Consider the following 18,678-nt stretch of genomic DNA (forward strand, 5'->3'; position numbering starts at 1 on the left):
TGCAGGGTCTTCTCGGCGGCGGCGATGAGCTTCTGCTTCAGCCTCGCTTACTGCTGGTTGCTCTCGACGGCGGCGATGAGCCTCCGCTTCGGCGGCGCGAACGGCAGGGTCTTCTCGGCGGCGGCGCTTAGCCTCTGCTTCGGCGACGCGTACTCCTGGATCATCTCGACGGCGGCGACGGTAAGCTTCTGCTTCGGCGGCACGCACCTCTGGATTCTGACGGCGACGGCGCTGGGCCTCTGCTCTGGCAGCTCGTTTAGCAGCAGCAGCAGCAGCAGCAGACGGAGGACTTCCATCGGTCGTCTCGCTCATGGCTCAGAAAGAACTGGCAGATAATTTCGCAGTGGCGAACGGCAGCGGCAATTTCGGCTCGGGCGGTGCACATATACAGATCCGCCGCCACCGATCTGGCTCTCTGATTGCCACCGCACAGGGCGAACGGCAGCGGCAATTTCGGCTCGGGCGGTGCACATATACAGATCCGCCGCCACCGATCTGGCTCTCTGATTGCCACCGCACAGGGGTTGCATTGGAGGAGGAACGAAGAAAGGAATTAAGTTCGAGCCGGCGCTTTGACAACCGGAGACTCGCAGGAAGAGGGGGGAGGGGGGCGGCGTGTACACCCAGCGGCAAACGATGGGGGCAGAAGCGCGCGCAGCAAGCGGACAACACGATAAAGGGAGGAGGGAAGAGATAGCAGCGACTGACTGATGCCGCTGACGCCGATAGTGAGTCAACCCCAGCTGCGGAGTTGGTTTCAGGGACAACGCCGCCGATGCCGACACAAACAATATGATACCCTCGCTTCCGCAGCGCTAAGAACCAGGTCTAGCCGTGGGAAGGTGGTCACGTATTCGTCGACGTGCCGGGGCCTACGTGAAATAACCGGCGCGTCGGCAACTGAAGAGCACCCTATCCGCCACACAAGAACAGGGGGGGGGGACCCTTTCCTCCTCTTTCTGCATGGCGGGGACGGTGTTCTATGCAGTCACGTTATCTTGACTCTCTAGCGGCGTCAGCGGCATCCAGCGGTATCAGTCGGTCGCTGCTAGCGCTGGGGGGATGAAAGGGGGGCGGAGCTGGTTACGAGGCCGACGACAACGCCGACGACGACGCGAAACCCAGGAACGGACGCCAAAGAGCTGCGCTCTAAAAAATCGGCGCAAGGCGAACCGCCTCAGACGTACCATTCGGTTAAGACGAACATTCGGAGTGACCGCCACCGCTACCGATCCTGCAGGTTAGGGTGCCTCGATGCGCCGCGCCCGGGGGCGCGACCATCGAGGCACCCTACTGGAGTCCTGCGGCGCACATCGCCCGTGGACAGAGGCGAAAGCAAGGGGCGGAAACAAAAAAAGTTAGTGACGTTTCACTTCGTGAATGCGAGTGACACGCAAACGTATGGGTGCTATAGTGCGCACGAAGCTATCGGCTCTGGGTGCGTCCAGACTTTCCGCAATGTAGATCATATTCAAGAGGGCTCGCGCGGCCGCGCCGTACGCAGCAACCGCCGGAGTAGAACGCTCCCTAGTAAACATTCGCTTACTAACTAAACTAACAAGCATGGCGTCAGCGTGCACAGGCAAACATGGACACATCACACACGATGACCGCGGACGCTCGCCGTCAAAACGCTGGCGTGAGGCGCAACAGTAGCGAGCGAAGTGACCTTCGTGCCGTTTATCGCTTCAGCGCAAACTGAGCAGCGAGAACACAGCGCACGCAAAGCTACGAGCCATCGGCCCACCTGGACTGTGCCCCCAAAGCAGGTCGCTTTCAAGATAAAGCCCGCGCGTCCGAAGTACAATGCCCCCCCAGCCTCACCTCCCCCGGCGCCATGCGCGTCAAAGAAGACGGCGCGCTTCCTGCCCCCTTTCCTCCCTTGCGCACGCGAGATTGAGCCGCCATCGTCGGCTCACACGCTTTCACGGGCACACACAGCGTACGGCGCGAGAGGACGATGTTATCACGAGACGAAGCCGGTGCGTCCGTATCGCAAACAAAACCTGTAGCAACTGCTAGAGGAGGTCAACCCAGCGCGCCTCCGCCTACCTTCCTCCTCTGCGACGCGTCGCCTCGTTTCACCTTTTTCTATTAAGTTTTCGATTAAGTTCAGCTAAATAAATGCTTTGTGTCATTTTCCCCCTTTGTAAGTCTTACTTCATTTACCGTTTTGAAGTAATATATTTGGATGCACCTGGTGATGCTGCCAATTATTCTTTTGATAAGACGAACTTTTTATAAGACGAACAAATTGTCATGGTCCCTTCGAGTTCGTCTTAAAGGAAGTCTATAATACTCGAATCGTATTAGGAGCCTGCCTATCGCCCCCCCCCCCCCTACACAATTCTGTGCCAAGTTTCGTTGATGACTTACATGAGTCGTAAATGTTATTGTCAGCCGGTATCCTTCCTCCCCAATCATTCTTTTAGGGGACTATAACTATCCGAACATCACGTGGTAGGGTGGACTTCCACTACTTAACCCATTCTCGTCGTTCTTAGACATGTGTGCATGCTTTAATTTCACGCAGGTGGAAACTAAGCCTACCAGAATCGCTGCAGGAACATCTAGTACATTAGACCTTATTTTGCCTACACACCCACATCTCATCTTATAACACTCACGTACTTGCCTGGTTTTAGCGACCATTCTCTGCTTCATTTTGACATTAACGTGTCCTTTTCCCGTCACACTAAACAAAATAAATTTATCCGCGATTACAAAAAAGCAAATTTTCATATTATTAATCAGGAACTGTGCACATATTTTGACGTATACTTCATTGATTTTGATACACGGAATGTCGAAGAAAACTGGGTTCTAGTATTTCGTAATAAAGTCGGGCAGCTTATCACTGCTTACGTTCCTCTGAGACGCATTCAGTGCAATAAAGCGTCACCTTGGTTTAGCAAAGAGCTAAAGCGCCTTTCCAATAAAAAAAAGCGTTTGTTTCATTCTACAAAGTTACGAAGAATAGAAAATCACAAGGAAGTATATCGAAACGTTGCAACCGAGTACTGCGTAGCACTCTGTCATGCCAATGATTATTACGCTACTAACCCTCTCCCAGCCCTTTTATTAGGAAGTACTAAAGCATTTCGGAGACGCGTAAATGTGACGGAAACCAGTATTATTTCTATTGATAATTCTGAAAATGAACCTATACCACCCGAAGAATGCGCCTCAGTGTTTAACAATGTTTCTTTTTTCAGATAATTTTTCTTCACGTCGAATTGATTGTGTTAAAAAGGTATCACATCATGATTATTCATAATATTCATTAAATCATCATGATTTAATGGAATATTATTTAATAGACTCGCTAAGGCTTTCTTCGTCTTGTGGAACTGATAGTATCAACTCTAAATTTCTAAAACGGACTAACCATTACTCATTTTTGTTTTTTGCTGAACTCTTCCAGCAGTCGCTTGATCATGGTATCCTTCCTTTTGAGTGGAAAATTGGAAAGGTGTTTCCTGTTTCCAAAAGACATTCTCCATTAAATTATCGACACATTTCGCTAACACGTATCTCTTGCAAGCTGTTGGAGCACATATTGTACAGTCATATATTTAATTCTTTAAAATTGAATTCTTTCTTTACGTCATCATAACACGGCTCCAGGCGTTCGTTTTCTTCTGATTTCTTTTCACTCGCCGCTTGCACTCTACGCTATCGACAACAATTCCAGATCGAGTGCGCCTTTCTAGACTTCTCGGAGGCTTTTGATACGGTGTCTCATGTGTTGCTGATGCAGAAAGTTTCCTCTTTGAACCTTGACAATTGCGTACAGTACTTACTTGGCTTGACCACATGAACGATTCGCCCTTAACTAACGTAACTTCAGGAGTTCCGCAGGGCTCTGTTTTAGGTCCGTTACTTTCTCTAATAAGCATTAACAACTTGCCTGATTGTATGTTATCTTCAGTTCACCTATACGCCGATGGCTGTGTACTGTATCGCGAGTATCGTGAGAATGCTACAGACTGATCTAAATAACATCGCCGCTTGGTGTAAAAACTGCCAAATGGCACTAAACACCAAGAAATGCAAGCTGATGACTGCTACTAGACACGACGTGCGTGTACCTGCATACATGCTTATCCACGTCCAGCTGGAACATGTTTCATCCTACCGTTATTAAGTGTAACTATATCACCTGACTTAGCCTGGAAGTGTCACACTGACTTCACAATCAATAACGCAAATCCTATGTTAGACTACTTGCCGCGAAACTTTTGCAAATCCCCGTCATCACTGAAACTTCTACTGCATAAAACACTACTTCGATCTAAGTTGGAAAACTCTGCTGTTATTTGGGTCCCTTACAATGCTACTCTGGTTATTTCTCTTGAAATGGCTCAGAACAATTCCACTTCTTTCCTTCAATCAAACTACGATATTACATTTAGCATAACTTTTATGAAAAGCAACTTGTACCTATACCATCTTTATCATTGCGCAGAAAGGCTTTTCGCTTATGCTCTTTTCATAAAGTATTTCATCATTGAGCTCATTCTATAGCACCTACTTATCTGTCATCTCGAGTTGAGCACCGTCATAAAGTAAGTGGCACTTTTTGTCACACAAACAGATTTATTTATTTATTTATTCCACATACAATGGACGACTGGAACCACCTTCCTAATGATATCGTGTCAATCGAAGACAATGCACTTTTCCGCCGAACCTTTGCTTTTCTTCAGCTGTGACCTAGTGACGCCATGCGTGTATTTTTCCTTTCGTTCAGTTCAGATGTTGCTACGTTTATATAATTTGAATTTCGTAGTATTCTCGTCATTTGATTTCTTAATGGTTACGTCCACTGCACATGTCGCTTGCATTATATAAATTTGTTGTAATCGTTATTGTTTTACGCATGTACCCCCCTCCCCTCTGTAATGCCTTGGCGCTTGAGGGTATGCGAAATAAATAAATAAATAAATAAATAAATAAATAAATAAACCAAAAGCCCTCAGCTAACACGCTGTCCTTAGGTTATAGGGTAGGGTTTTCAAACACACGGAACCGCATGCGTCCCGCGACCGCGATGCTCTTGAGCATTTTCACCCGCCATTCTCCTTAACGTTTAACCAAGCGCAAACCAACACTTTAGCTATACCATGAAACGCCATTAAGCTGCTCTCAGGGATCCATGTACTACGTATATGGCCAGGTATGCAGGATTGAGTTTGAGAGCCCTGTAACTTGAAGGTAGTGACAGCTTGCTACACATGAAAGTTCTTTAGAAACAGACGTACATTTATATTGCATCGCAAAACAAGTGCAGCTCAGAAAGACGAGGACAGAGATATATAGACACACACCTATCCTTGTCCCGGTCTTTTGCGCTGTGCTTGTTTTGCGATGAATTACGAACATATCAAGCCTCTACCCTTATCAGCTTTATATTCCATCTCCGCTGACTGCCAGGATCACTGCCGCGCCAAGAGTAAATAGTGAAATGACCAATCGAATGCGCGCAGGTTCAAAACTCGCTGACAGTGGCTCACCTGACGTATGTCATCGGCGGCTATCTGGAGTAGGCCGAGCCATTCCGTCACGTGGGATCGAAAAATCGCCACGTAGTTCTCGGGAACGGCTCGCTCTTTACGCAAGTCCCGAAGCATGGTCAGGAGGTCGACCTTCAGTGTCTCGAATCCGTTTTGAACGACTCGTAGCTTAGTGGGCTTGACTCCCACCGGAGCCAGGTGCTCGGTCAGAGAACGCAGGAGCTTCTCGCAGGCACGGCTCATTTGCCAGGCGCACGTGTTGGTGTTGGCCTCGAAGAGGGCAAAGTGGCGCAGCACGCAACAAGCCTGCTCATAGCGCTCCAAGCAGCTGGCGGCCCCTTGGTAGAGGCGACTCAGCGACGCCTGCTCCGTGGTTGCCTTTTCCTGGCGCGTCAGCAGATCCCCCAGCGCGAACACGCTCTGCTCCACGCTGTGCGCTAGCGCCAGCCAGTTCTTGTACTGAACGAAAGGGGCAGGGAATAAGCGAAGGCATGGCTCGACATGGTACGCAGCACACCTGCGTGTGCAGTCATATACACTACATACGCCTTATCGACAACTTCCGAGGGGGTTCAAAAAAGGCGCGCTTTTCACCAACGCTTCGGGCCGCGTCACTGCATTTCTTGGGCCGCGCTCACCAGTCGCGTTGCTACAGGTCAGTTACTATCTCGCCTATTGTTATCGTGACGATGATGTATTTCTTCTTGTGGTGTCGTGGCCCTCAAGTCGTAATTCATTTAATTGTGTTCGCGCGGTCGATGTGTACTTGTGGCGTCTTTTATTGCTATAGCGGGAGACGTAGAGGTCGAACCTCAGGAGGAAAAATTAAATTTCTGTCCGCGCTGGGATTCAAAAGATTGAAGCTAGCAACTGTAACCTTTTGGAGGTTCTGAACAAGGTACTTCATCTTCATATTGAAGTACAAAAACAGCAGGCACTGACTGAAAGAGTAGCAGACCTAGAAGCTAAGGTTGAGACGTTGTTCTCGAGACAATCTGCGTCTACGATGACGCCTTTTAGAAACTGTGTGAATCATTGACGCAACGAATCCTCGAAACCTATGCGAAAGTCTCGCCTCTGGCAACGCACTTTCCTTCCTTGCCTAAAGATGCAAACTTCACAGAAATGCTGAGTCGAGTTAACATCCTTCAGTCAAGACGCAGTGAATACGCCGGCGGGTTCCGCTCACCTGTATAACATATCTGTAATGCAGTACAAGATCGATTATTTGGAAAATTGATCGTGAAGATCTAACACCTTGTTTTATGGCATTGCAGACAATGACGAATTTGAAAACTGAGAACCTTCCGAGCGTGTCATTACTGAGTTTTGCAGAAATCAACTCGACTTTGCTGTCACCACCATTGCCAGAGCTCATCGAGTTGGCCGTTTCGTTGCTGGAAAAAGCCGGTCAATCAAAGCAATGCTTTACAATGAAAAAGAAGTCGAGTCTATTTTGTACCGCGGCTTCAAATTGCAAATTATGAACTTTATCATCGGACGTGACTATTCAAAGGCTGAACGTGATCAGCGACGTAGGCTATGGCAGTAGTTCTCCAGGACGATAAAGAAGGACGGGGACCTAGTGCGTCTTGTCTTTATTAAGCTGTTCGTGAACGATCAGGGTTTCGTGTGAGGTGTGAATGCCAATAATCCTGTACCTATTCCAAATCGTTCCTCAAAATGAAATTCTCCCTGCTTTCTTCAACCTCGCGCATTGCATCTTGCCTGTCAACGCACCTGCGCTGTCCCTACAAAAGTTCGGATAATTTTGCACCGTCCTTCTTGTACACCAATATTCGAAGCATTCTGCCTAAATCTTTTGCCCTGTCATCACTTGTAGATTCATGCGCTACATCTATCGTGTCTCTGACTGAAACGTGCTGAACGAAACGGTATCTGATAGCTCGATCTTAACTAGTTGGCCTGAGTTCACTTTTTTTCGCTACGATAGAATACTGCGAAGAGGAGGTGGTGTCCTCATCGCAATAAAGAGGACTTTCTTTCTTCACCAATTCATATTGATTCTTTTCTTGAGTGCGTGTGGGTATGACTTAAGTGCGGCGCTACTCAAATAATTGTACGCCCTCCTATATGCAGGCAGGTTCTGTGACTGAATTTAACAGCTTACTAAGTCATGTGACCATGAAATTAGGAATATTACTAATTTTCGGAGACCTGAACTTTCCAGAAATATGCTGGCCCATGTAATCTAGCTGTTTCATCAGGCCACACGAAATCGCATTCATTTCTGCAAACATGCCTTGACTTTTCCCTTAACTTAGCAGCCAGCCCACTCAAAGCTCATCAACATCATCAAATGTACTCGATTTAATATTAACAAATGATGCTGATATTATTTCAACCATAACCCAGCTTCCTGTTCTTTCTGATCACGATATTATAACCGGTAACCTTAACAGTCTACTAAACAAGCGCCAAAGTATTTCTGAATAAATACGATGCTATAGCAGGGCAAATTTTACAGCAATTAATTCTGAACTCTTTCATTTTTCTGAACATTTCCTCGCTAGCCATTTAACACGCACTGTTGAATAAAAGTGGAATTTACTTGAAAACGTTTTGACTAACCTACTAGGTAAGTTCATACCAGTACTATCCATAAAGAGCCGCAATAATGTACCGTGGTTTAATCTTAAACTAAAAAAAAATATTGTACAAACAAGCAAAAAAGCACTGACTTTCTGATTAATGAAAGAGTTACAAAGTATGTGATAAAAGGTATCCGTTATTGCTCAGAACCATGCACCCAACGCCATTTCTTTTAACCACGACCTGTTATCTATGCTTACTAAGAACCCTCTCAAATTCTGGCACGTCATTAACCCGAATGATATTGTTAATATTAGCATCACAGGTGTTAACAATGTTCTTTTCCTGAAGAAGATTGCGCTCAAATTTTTAACAATACTTTTGTATCATTTGTTTCTAACGAAGACATCGCCACATGCCCTAGCTTAAATTTTTTTACCGCTATGCATATGCCCGAGATAACCATCACCGAAGCTGGTATTATATCCCTGCTAAACAAATTAGAAATTTCATCTGCTTCAGATCACACTGGCATCAACAATCAAATACTGAAAAGTACATACCCTAGTGTATGTCCGCTGTTCTGTGCACTTCTTTCACAATCATTAGCAACTGGTTCTATCCCAAATGACTGCAAAGATAGCTAAAGTCCGGTGATCAGTATTCTCCTGCCAACTATCATCTCATTTCACTAACCAGTGCTGCCTGTAAAATTCTAGAACACATTACACATTCTCAGGTCATTAACTACCTCGACGAGCATAACCTCACATTCAAACACAAGCACGGTTTTTGAAGAGGATATTCTTGTGACACGCAACTTGCCGGCTTCATCCACGATATTCGTTCTTCCATAGACGCGGGTTTGCAAGTAGATGCAATTTTTCTAGACTACTCAAAGGCTTTTGACCGCGTTCCTCACCACCGGCTACTGACCAAATTGGAAAAGGTTAACATTCACCCTAACGTTCTAGCTTGGATAAAATATTTCTTATCAGCTCGCATGCCCCAGGGTAGTGTGATTGAACCATCACTATTTTTAATCTATATTAACGATCTTCCATCTTCACTGTCATTCAGAATGAGACTGTTCGCCGATGATTGCGTCATATATCGTAACGTATTCATCATCACCGACCAGCTGACATTACAGTCCGACCTTAACATGACAAGTTCATGGTGGTCATACTGGCTAATGCCACTTAACCGCAGTTAAAACAAAGGCTGCGTCATTTGCAAACCGTGTTTCCCGTGTACCTTCGTCTTACGAATTAAACGATAGCCCTATTGAACTGACATCAACGTACAAGTACCTTGGCCTTCATGTACAATCTGACTTAACATGGGATTACCATATTAACACAACCCTTGCTTACGCTAATCGTTCTCTCGGCCATCTTAAGTGCATCTTAAACAGTTTTTAGAGTACACTCTAAAAACAGTTTGCACCCTTTGGGGTGTATATTTGTCCCACAACGATAATCGTCATCCGCCTTGCTTGCGTTTCCTTTCTTGAAAACTCGGCGCTGGCTACTTTCCTGTCGAGAATGCTGCGTCACACTGATAAGGCGCATGCCGTTCGTGACCGGGAAGTACCGGGCTCGCAGCGTTAAAGAAAGGAAACGCGGGCAAGACAGATGACGATTATCGTTGTGGGACAAATATACACCCCAAAGGGTGCAACTGTTTTTAGAGTGCATACATGCAACCATCCCTGATTAATATTCCTCTGGTTAATAATTTTAATGATTAATATTCCTCTGGTTAATTTTAATAAACGCGATACGTTTCAGTAATAAATGTAATAAAACATAAGGCATAACACAAAAAGAAAAAATGAACACGAACGAAAGCCGCAAATTTTACACATTTCCGTCACAGCGAAGAAATTCTTGGAATTTTATGATGTCAGTTTCTGTGGCGATGGCTGATGGTAAATTATTCCATTCGATGATAGTACGGGGAATGAATTAACTGGCGTAAAACACTTCAAACGTTTAATTTTGAAAGAATGATCACGGCGTTGAAAGACGCCATGAGGTGACTGAAACAAATCACTTCGAAGGGAGGGGTGGTGATAAAGTTTATGGAATAGTGTTAAACGAGCAAGTTTGAGGCGATATGACAAATCTTCCAGTTCGGTACGTTTTTTTAATGCTGTAACACTTGTGAAGGGTGAGTAGTCTGAAAATACGAAGCGAACAGCGCGGTTCTGCAAGGATTCGATGTTATTGATAACGTAGGCTTGTTCAAGGTCCCAGATGGCCGCAGCATATTAGATTTTATGGCGTATTAGAGTTATCTAAGCCAGTTTTTTTTAACGTGCATAGGGGCGTGTCTGAGGTTACGTTTGAGAAGACCAAGTGAGCGGTTAGCAGATGCTAAGGTGAGGTCGATATGGTAATGCCATGATAGGTCAAACTGAAGGTGCACACCAAGGTACTTGTATGTTGTTGTTAGTTCTACAGTATTGTCGTTAAGAATATAAGTGGTTGGAATGCGATCTGTGCGACGAGTGAAATATATCTGTTTTGTTTTAGAAACGTTGAATGACATTAACCAGGATGAGCACCATAAGCTTACTGCAGTGAGATCAGATTGTAGGGATTGGCGGTCACTGTCACTAGTAATGTTACGGTAAATTACGCAGTCATCAGCGAAAAGTCGAATTCTAGATGTTACACATGCAGGTAAGTCATTAATATAGATTAAAAAAAGCGAAGGTGCGAGCACACTTCCTTGTGGTACACCAGACGTCACATAAGCAGAGGAGGAGTAAGAATTATTAACCGAGGTGAACTCTGTTCTAAATGACAGAAAGTCCTTTATCCAAGCGAGCACGATAGGGTGGATGTTAAGCTGTGCTAGTTTCAGTAGAAGTCTGTGATGAGGAACCCGATCAAAAGCCTTTGAAAAATCAAGAAGCACTGCGTCGGCCTGAAAGCCTGCGTCAAGTGATAATTGTAAGTCGTTAACGAAGTCAGCTAGTTGAGTGTCACATGAAAATCCCTTGCGGAAACCGTGCTGATAATTGAAAATAATGTTATGATCTTCGAGGTAGTTAATGACTTGTCTGTGAATGATATGCTCAAGAAGTTTGCAAGCGGTGCTTGTTAGTGAGATGGGTCGATAGTTCAATGGAGAGGAACGCTCACCTTTGGCTATCCGCCAGTCATTAGGAATTAGTCCGTGTGATAATGATTGCGAGAACAAACAGGACAGCACGGCGCAAATGCTTTGAGATGTACTCTTAAGTATCTTATTGTTAAAGCTGAGGTGATCTGAACTACTGGTAATTTTAAGATTGTTTAATAAAGCTAAGATACCTGTTTCGTTAATCACAATTTCAGGCATGCAAATGTCATGGATTGTATTTAAGACAGGGGATAAGCTAATGTATTCTATGGTGAATACAAATGAAAAGGTGTCATTAAAAACCTGAGCACATTCAGACTCATTAATTATGACGCCGTTACTCTCGGTAAGCAAAATGTCAGGATGAAAGCTAGGATTTATGATGCGCCAGAACTTACGAGGATTGTTGGTTAGCAGAGATGATAGGTCGTGATTGAAAAATTGGTGTCGAGTGGATTTTAGGAGTGACTGGTAGTCCTTGTCGCATTCCTTATACTTGTCCCACGCGCTTAGAAGACCATTCTTTAGTGCCTGCCGGTAAAATCGCTTTTTCTTATTATTCATACGTCGCAACTTCTGATTAAACCATGGTGCACTGCTGCTACATCGGATGGTCATAAGTGTAACGAAGTCATCCACAAGTTTAGTGAGAGTACTCTTGAATAAATCCCAATTCTGCTCAACAGTGCGCAATAAATATTGATTCATGAACTGGGTGGTGAAATAATCTAATTCGGAATTTATTTTTTCATAGTTAGCTCTGTTGTAGCACCTGATTTGTTTAACAGTAGTTTTCTTTTCGTTAAAGGAACCGGTAATGCGTCCTATTATTACGTCATGATCCGAAATGCCGTCTAGATGAATAATGTCTGAACAAATATCGGGATTATTCGTTAATATTAAATCTATAATGTTGGCGGTACACGATGTGCGACGTGTGGGATTGGTAATATGTTGTGCTAGTGAAAAATCAAGACATGACTGGAGAAACATGTTAGATTCGGTTTCACTCACTGTGACAGATTGTGAATACCAGTTTATATTAGGGAAGTTGAAGTCTCCAAATATGAGTAAAGTACAGTTAGGGAAACGCGTACATATTTCACACAGAATTCGACGAAATTCAGACGAAAAACCATCATTCATACTAGGAGGACGGTAAACAGCACCAATAATTACATCAGTTGAACAATACTTAAAAGAAACCAATACACATTCAAGAAAAAGAACTAATCATCACAGGCACTTAGCAAATCATCCCTTATCCCCAAGAGTACACCACCTCCTTTATGGTACGGTCTGTCGCATCGAAAGATGTTAAAACGTGTCTGGCTGACAAAAATTGAATTATCAGGAATAAGATCAGTCAGACATGTTTCGGTTAGCGCTACAAGTGATGCGGAGCATGAATCGATTAGTGAAGAGATAGCTACATCCTTCGATACGACACTTCCGATGTTAGTGTAAAGGAAAAAAATGGTTTTGGAAGCATTACATGACGATCTTTGAGGAAAATGGAAAGCTGGGGTCTGATCATGCGGGAGTGGCAGACGAACATCATTCTTGCGTGGGATGCCGAGAGACACATACTACGCGAGCAGCCTCAGTGTCCCACACATAAGTATCGTTGTTAATGTGAAGCTTGTTGAATACGAGACGAATGCGGTCACCTTCTTTTTTTACAGATTTCCCGTACTGCCACAGATGACGGCGCTTTTGTCGGAGAGCCTCAGAATAATCACGAGCGATGCTGAAACCAGTGTCCTTCAGCCTCGATCCGTTGCTTAGCACAGATTCGATTTCTTTATCATTGTAAAATTTAGCAATGATTGGTCTCGCCTTACTTGAAGAAATGGACGTCCCTCTTGCTCTGTACTTTAAATTAAATTATGGGGTTTTACGTGCCAAAACCACTTTCTGATTATGAGGCACGCCGTAGTGGAGGACTCCGGAAATTTCGACCACCTGGGGTTCTTTAACGTGCACCTGAATCTAAGCACAACGGGTGTTTTCGCATTTCGCCCCCATCGAAATGCGGCCGCCGTGGCCGGGATTCGATCCCGCGAGCTCTGTACTTTAACCGTTACCGAACTTTCTACCTTCGTTTGACTATGTTCTCGACTAGTTCTCCTTTATACAACCAATAACTCGAATTATTACGCTTGTTTTTCATGTAACGCTTAAATATATATGCAATTTACATCCTTATTTTGTAACTATTCTGTGTTACTCTTATTGGACTTTTTATGTATTCTTTTTTAGTGTATTATTTATATTGTATTACTTTTTTTTTTACAAATTTTGTGTACGCCTGCACTTATTTGTACCTGAACCCCCTATGTAATACGCTCAACCAGAGTGTCTTTAGGAGTAACTTGAATAAACAAAAATAAATAAATCAGCAAGTCAGGCGACACGAATATGCTTCCATTCTCCGAAACACTTACTACAGTTATCTTATTTACCGCGCGCAAACGTGTTTATTTCCATAATAATGCGCACACTTATCGTGCCTTATAAGGTGGCGATAGTGGAATGCATACTGACCCAATAAGTGGGGTTGGTCAACGGGAAGGGATCCGATGCCGGCGAGCTGCCGCCTTCGTCTGTCCGCGGCGCCTTCATCAGGTCGGTCTCGCGGCTCAAGTCGGCGACGATTCCCGCTTGCACAGCCTTCACCGTAGCTGGATCCAGCTCGACTCGAATAAAGTCGCTCTCGAGCAGGTCAGTTGCCACCATGACGCTGCACAGAATACGCGCCCACGACCCATAAAAAGTCTCGAGCGCAGTGATGTAGATGTCCGTCACGGCGAGTCGCGTGTCCTGCGCCCACGTCCGCGCGAACGTGGCCAGCAGCTTGCCGACGGTGTCGTTCCAGGCCTTCAGCACCGTCGTCTTCGCCTGCAGCACGGCGGCGCTCGACACGCAGCGATCAGACATGAGAACCTCGTCCTGCAACTGCGACATCATCTCCGATTCCAGGCTTTGCCGCATTTCGCCCGTGCAGACGGTGAACAGCTTGTGCATGAGGAGTGCCTCGGAGGGAACCTGTTCCTCATCCACGAGCGACGAGAGGACCTTGAAAGACTTCTGGAACTCGGTACACGCACTCGTTATGTTAGCCTGCGACTCCTCAGCCTGCCGGATCCACGTTTCTATGAGTGAAGAATCTTGGCGGTTTTCTTTCAAAACGGTGAGAATATCCCGCAGAAGACCCAGGATGTCACTGACCCCCTTGTTCCAGGTAAGGCCGACTTCGTTACAGAAGTGACAGAAACAGGCAATGCAGCTGTTGAATGTGAGCTTCTTGTTTCCAGCTGATCTCTGGAAGGTCTGGCCGAGGAGATTTGGAGCGTGCCGGACGTGGCCGATGATCGCGTACAATATCTCGTTCCAGCAAGTGGTCAGCCGGAGGTGCATTGACTTGGAGTACAGCTGCAGGAAATCTTTGTTTTCGTGGGCAAGCAGAAAAGCACGAATGTCCTGTACTACGTGCAGCCACATCTGAATGACCTCCAAGTTCAGGGAGTGCACGGTGGAACAGTATATGTCGCTGAGAATTCTGCGCAGCTCGTCCACGTTGTAGTTTTGAGAGATGGTCTTTACGAATGTCGATTCAAGGCCAGAATTGTCGACTGTTCGGTAATCCGACCTGCATGAGCAGCGTAGTATAATGCAATTACGCCAAAAGTACCGCGCGGCTGGTCGCGCGTGGTACTTTTTCGTATTTCGCGGGCTTTCTTTCAGGTTTAGAAAAGAACGTTTGTGAGCAACAGAAAGCTGGATCTGGAATTTTTCAGGATGATCTACAATTTTCTCATTGACATTTGTGCTGTGAATATTATATTCAACCGTTGATAGATTAATAATTAATTATGTAGTTAGGCGAAATACAAAAATATAGTCTGACTTGCTCCACATGACGGCAAACAATATTACCTTGATTCTGTCCAGCTAGGTGGCACTTGCAAATACATTTAAACTTTGGCACAAGGTGCGTGGAACACTCAGTGTAAGTGTTCTGCGCTGCAATGTGCGTAATGCAGTACGCTCTCCCAGCTTCCCCCCCCCCCCCCTCCGTTGTACGTAGTGCTGCAGCTGTATACTGAATAGCAGTGTTTTCTTATCTGGATTACGTGGCAGACGAAAGAGTCCGATGGAACTTAGTCTAGCCAGGGTGTCTAAAACACGCAGCCCAAAGAGCTTTGTCCATGGTCCCTGTGCCCCTCGGTAGTGTTACTTTGCCACGCTCCCCGTCTCTCTAGGTTGAAGCGACGCACGTGAGACGCGTGTGCTATATGCCGAGTGTCCCAGGTAACTTGAGCCAAACCTTAAAAGCCTGCAAATGGCACGTAGCTGGACAGAACCAAGACAATGTTATTTGCCGTCGCTTGGAGATACATTAATACTTGCATCCCACCTAATTACATAATTAGTCTTCATTAATTAATCAACTCAAATTTTATAATTAGATGAAAAGTTGTGGATGAAAAAATTGCAGAGCGACATGAAAAACTCCGGATACAGCTTTCTGTCGCCTAATACGTGCTACATAGAAATGTTTTTCGAAGCATCAGATAAGCCCGTATGTATGTATGGATGGATGCTATGAGCGTCCCCCTTGGAACGGTGTGGTGGGTTGCGCCACCAAGCTCTTGTTATTATATTGCCTAATGCCCTACCTATGTTAAAAAAGAAAAAAAAAAGGAAAGAAAAACAAAACACGAAGAATTCCCATAACCAAACTTTCCGAACCCCTATTGCGAACTTTGCCTTTGTACGCCTCCGCTTTTTGTTGTTTCCCTAATTTTTTTCCACCAATCTTCCTGTCGCCTCTTACTATACTCTACTGCGGACATGTTTACTTTTCCCCTGCTCTCGCTGAACCCACGGGCTTCAAGGAGGCCAGAGGTGCGAAATCGACCGCTGGGCAGATATCTTCACATTCTAATAAAACGTGCTCCATCTTTTCCTTAGCTTTACTGTAGCAAGCACATTCTTCTTCTTCTTTCTTATATATCGCTTTATAAATGCGTGTTCTAAGACATCCTGATCTCGCTTCGAAAAGTAATGAGCTTCCCTTTGAGTTATCATAAGTTTTTCCTTTCCTGATTTCGTTTTTTTCCTCCTAAGTAGTTACTCATGAAAGGTTTCTTTTACCTTGCCGCCGCCTATGAGATTATCTCAGCCTCTCCGCGAATACACGCAAAGTGCCGCGAGCGGCCAATCGCGCGTCAATTTTTGATGTATTCGCGGGCTTCTGTAATGCTTGGAAAAACACTTCTATGTAGCACGTATTGAGCAACAGAAAGCTCTATCGGGAGTTTTTCCTTCGCTCTACAATTTTCTCATTGACACTTTTCATCTAATTATAATATGTGAGGAGCTGATTAATTAAGTAAGTCTAATTATGTAATTAGGTAGAATGCAAAAGATAATCTTAGTATCTCCAAGCGGCAGCAAACAAGATTACCTCGGTTCTGCCCAGCTACGTGGCATCTGAATATTTTTAAGGTTTGGGTGAAGTTATGTGGAACAGCCTACATAATGAATGCGTCCAATGCTCCAGTCAAGTTTAAAAACGCTGGTCTGGTTAGTCTGTAATCCCGCTAAAGTGAAGACAAGACAACTGAGAAGAACGAAGCAGTAAACTATATAAATGACGTTTCAGTATCCGCGCATGCTACTATATATATGGTCTGGCTGGTCTGGTTAGTCTGTAATCCCGCTAAAGTAAAGACAAGATAACTGACAAGAACGAAGCAGTAAACTATATAAATGACGTTTCAGTATCTGCGCATGCTACTATATAGTTCAGGTGAGGTTGGTGCACGTCGTCAGTTAACTAATGCGATGCGACCAACACTTGAAGAGCGACTGCAACATCGCTCCTTGTTCTCTTTTTTCTAACACATCGCGTGTTTTCAGCGCGGCATGTTATGTGACACTATGCGTCCCGTCAATAAAATGTGTGCGTTTGTCCAGGTTTTAAGCAAGCCGTCACAAGAACGTAACAATAATCAGCATCACCGACGCTCCCAGCGAAAATTACTAGAGCATCGTGTTCGTGCTGCGCATGCTCGCGTGTTCAAAGCGAACGCTCCTTGGAAAGCGTCGCAGGGAAATTGTGTTCGCCGCGAGCACTTGGCGCGATCTTGTAAACATGAAGCAGGCATGCGTTCCGCTTTGATGGACCTCCGGTGGCGGGCGTGCGCACACGCGCGCGTGAAATGTGGGGCGCCGTCCAAAACCATGCGGCGCACGTTGGTAAACACGCACGGCGAAGGTCTTTGCCCTCGATCGGCCACGTGAGAGAGAGAGAGAGAGAAGAGGGGGCGTACGTGGTGTCGGCGACGGACGGTGCCGCCGCCACGTCCTGGAGCCCAGGCGCCCTGGAGAGAGAGCTGCCGGCGTCCGACAGCGCCATCCTGGCTCCGCCGTGGGGCCTGCTCAAACTGCACACCCAAAGAGCGTCGCTTCAGTGCGCGCTGTCTTCTTTCCGAGGGAGCGCGATGCACCGGCTCTCGACGCAGAGCCTAGGACAACACCCTCCGAGGGTATTTCAAAGGCACACGAAGGGCACAGAGCTCAGAAACAACTGCGGTGACGCGCATGATGGCATCGAGAAGGCCGTACTATACTACGAGTCATTCTTACATAGCGTATCGCTAGCACAATGACGTCCATGACGCCCGTATGCACTAGTCTATACTCCGCGACCACTCAAGTAATTATTGTTTCGGTAACGCCTTTGTCCTCAGTGAATCACAAAACAGGTTTTGTTTTAAAAAGGAAATGCAAATTCCCCTTAATTATCTGGATCTTTTAATAGCGCATTAAGTGTATCGAAAGAATTCCGCTGGAAACGGTTCTTGCTCGTAAGATCTTTTTTTTAATTCATGGTTAGTGCATGGAACAAACACCTTCTTTATTCCCTCCACCCCCCCCCCTCCTTTTCTTTTGTTGTTGTTTAGACAGCCAGCGTCTATGCATAGTGGCAGTTGGTGCCGGGTATTTATCAGCATCATAGTCCACTCCTCAGAGAGTCACAACCTGGGAAGCGGCGCATAATATACGAAAGCATATTTAGCGCCAGCAAACAAGGACGTAAGGAAGACGACAACACAATGCGCTAACTGTGTTGTCGTCTTCCTTACGTCCTTGTTTGCTGGCGCTAAATATGCTTTCAATTTACCAACACGCCCAACAAATGGCAATGCATAATATACGCCCCATGCATGTTGTCAACATATTCTAAATATGGAAACATCGCACAATAAGCGCTTTGCACAGCGAGCCATAAGAGCAACGCAATTTCCCTGGTACGCCGAAAACTAGTTGATGGCAAGACTATACATAGGCTCAAATGTTTTGGTCACGATATCGTGTCTTTATACATTTTTGATCCAACGTTGCATTCATTATGAGGCAAACGACTATTGAAAGCTGCGACATATGATATATTGCTTTACAA

At 45.4% G+C, this 18,678-nt stretch overlaps 1 protein-coding gene across 3 annotated transcripts in view; it reads right to left on the reverse strand.

The window, feature by feature from the left end:
- LOC135915425 (uncharacterized) overlaps positions 1-18,678 on the reverse strand; it is a 28,729-nt gene that overhangs the window by 9,150 nt on the left and 901 nt on the right. For all 3 annotated transcript variants that reach the window (XM_065448502.1, XM_065448495.1, XM_065448509.1), the window contains 3 exons: positions 17,546-17,659; positions 13,752-14,856; positions 5,517-5,975 (listed from right to left, as the gene is read on the reverse strand). In XM_065448502.1, coding sequence (XP_065304574.1) covers positions 5,517-5,975; positions 13,752-14,856; positions 17,546-17,631 — 1,650 coding nt within the window. In that variant the 5' untranslated portion in view covers positions 17,632-17,659. The remainder of the gene's footprint in view (positions 1-5,516; positions 5,976-13,751; positions 14,857-17,545; positions 17,660-18,678) is intronic.

This window comes from Dermacentor albipictus, chromosome 1, assembly GCF_038994185.2.
Source record: "Dermacentor albipictus isolate Rhodes 1998 colony chromosome 1, USDA_Dalb.pri_finalv2, whole genome shotgun sequence".
Lineage (NCBI taxonomy): Eukaryota > Metazoa > Arthropoda > Arachnida > Ixodida > Ixodidae > Dermacentor > Dermacentor albipictus.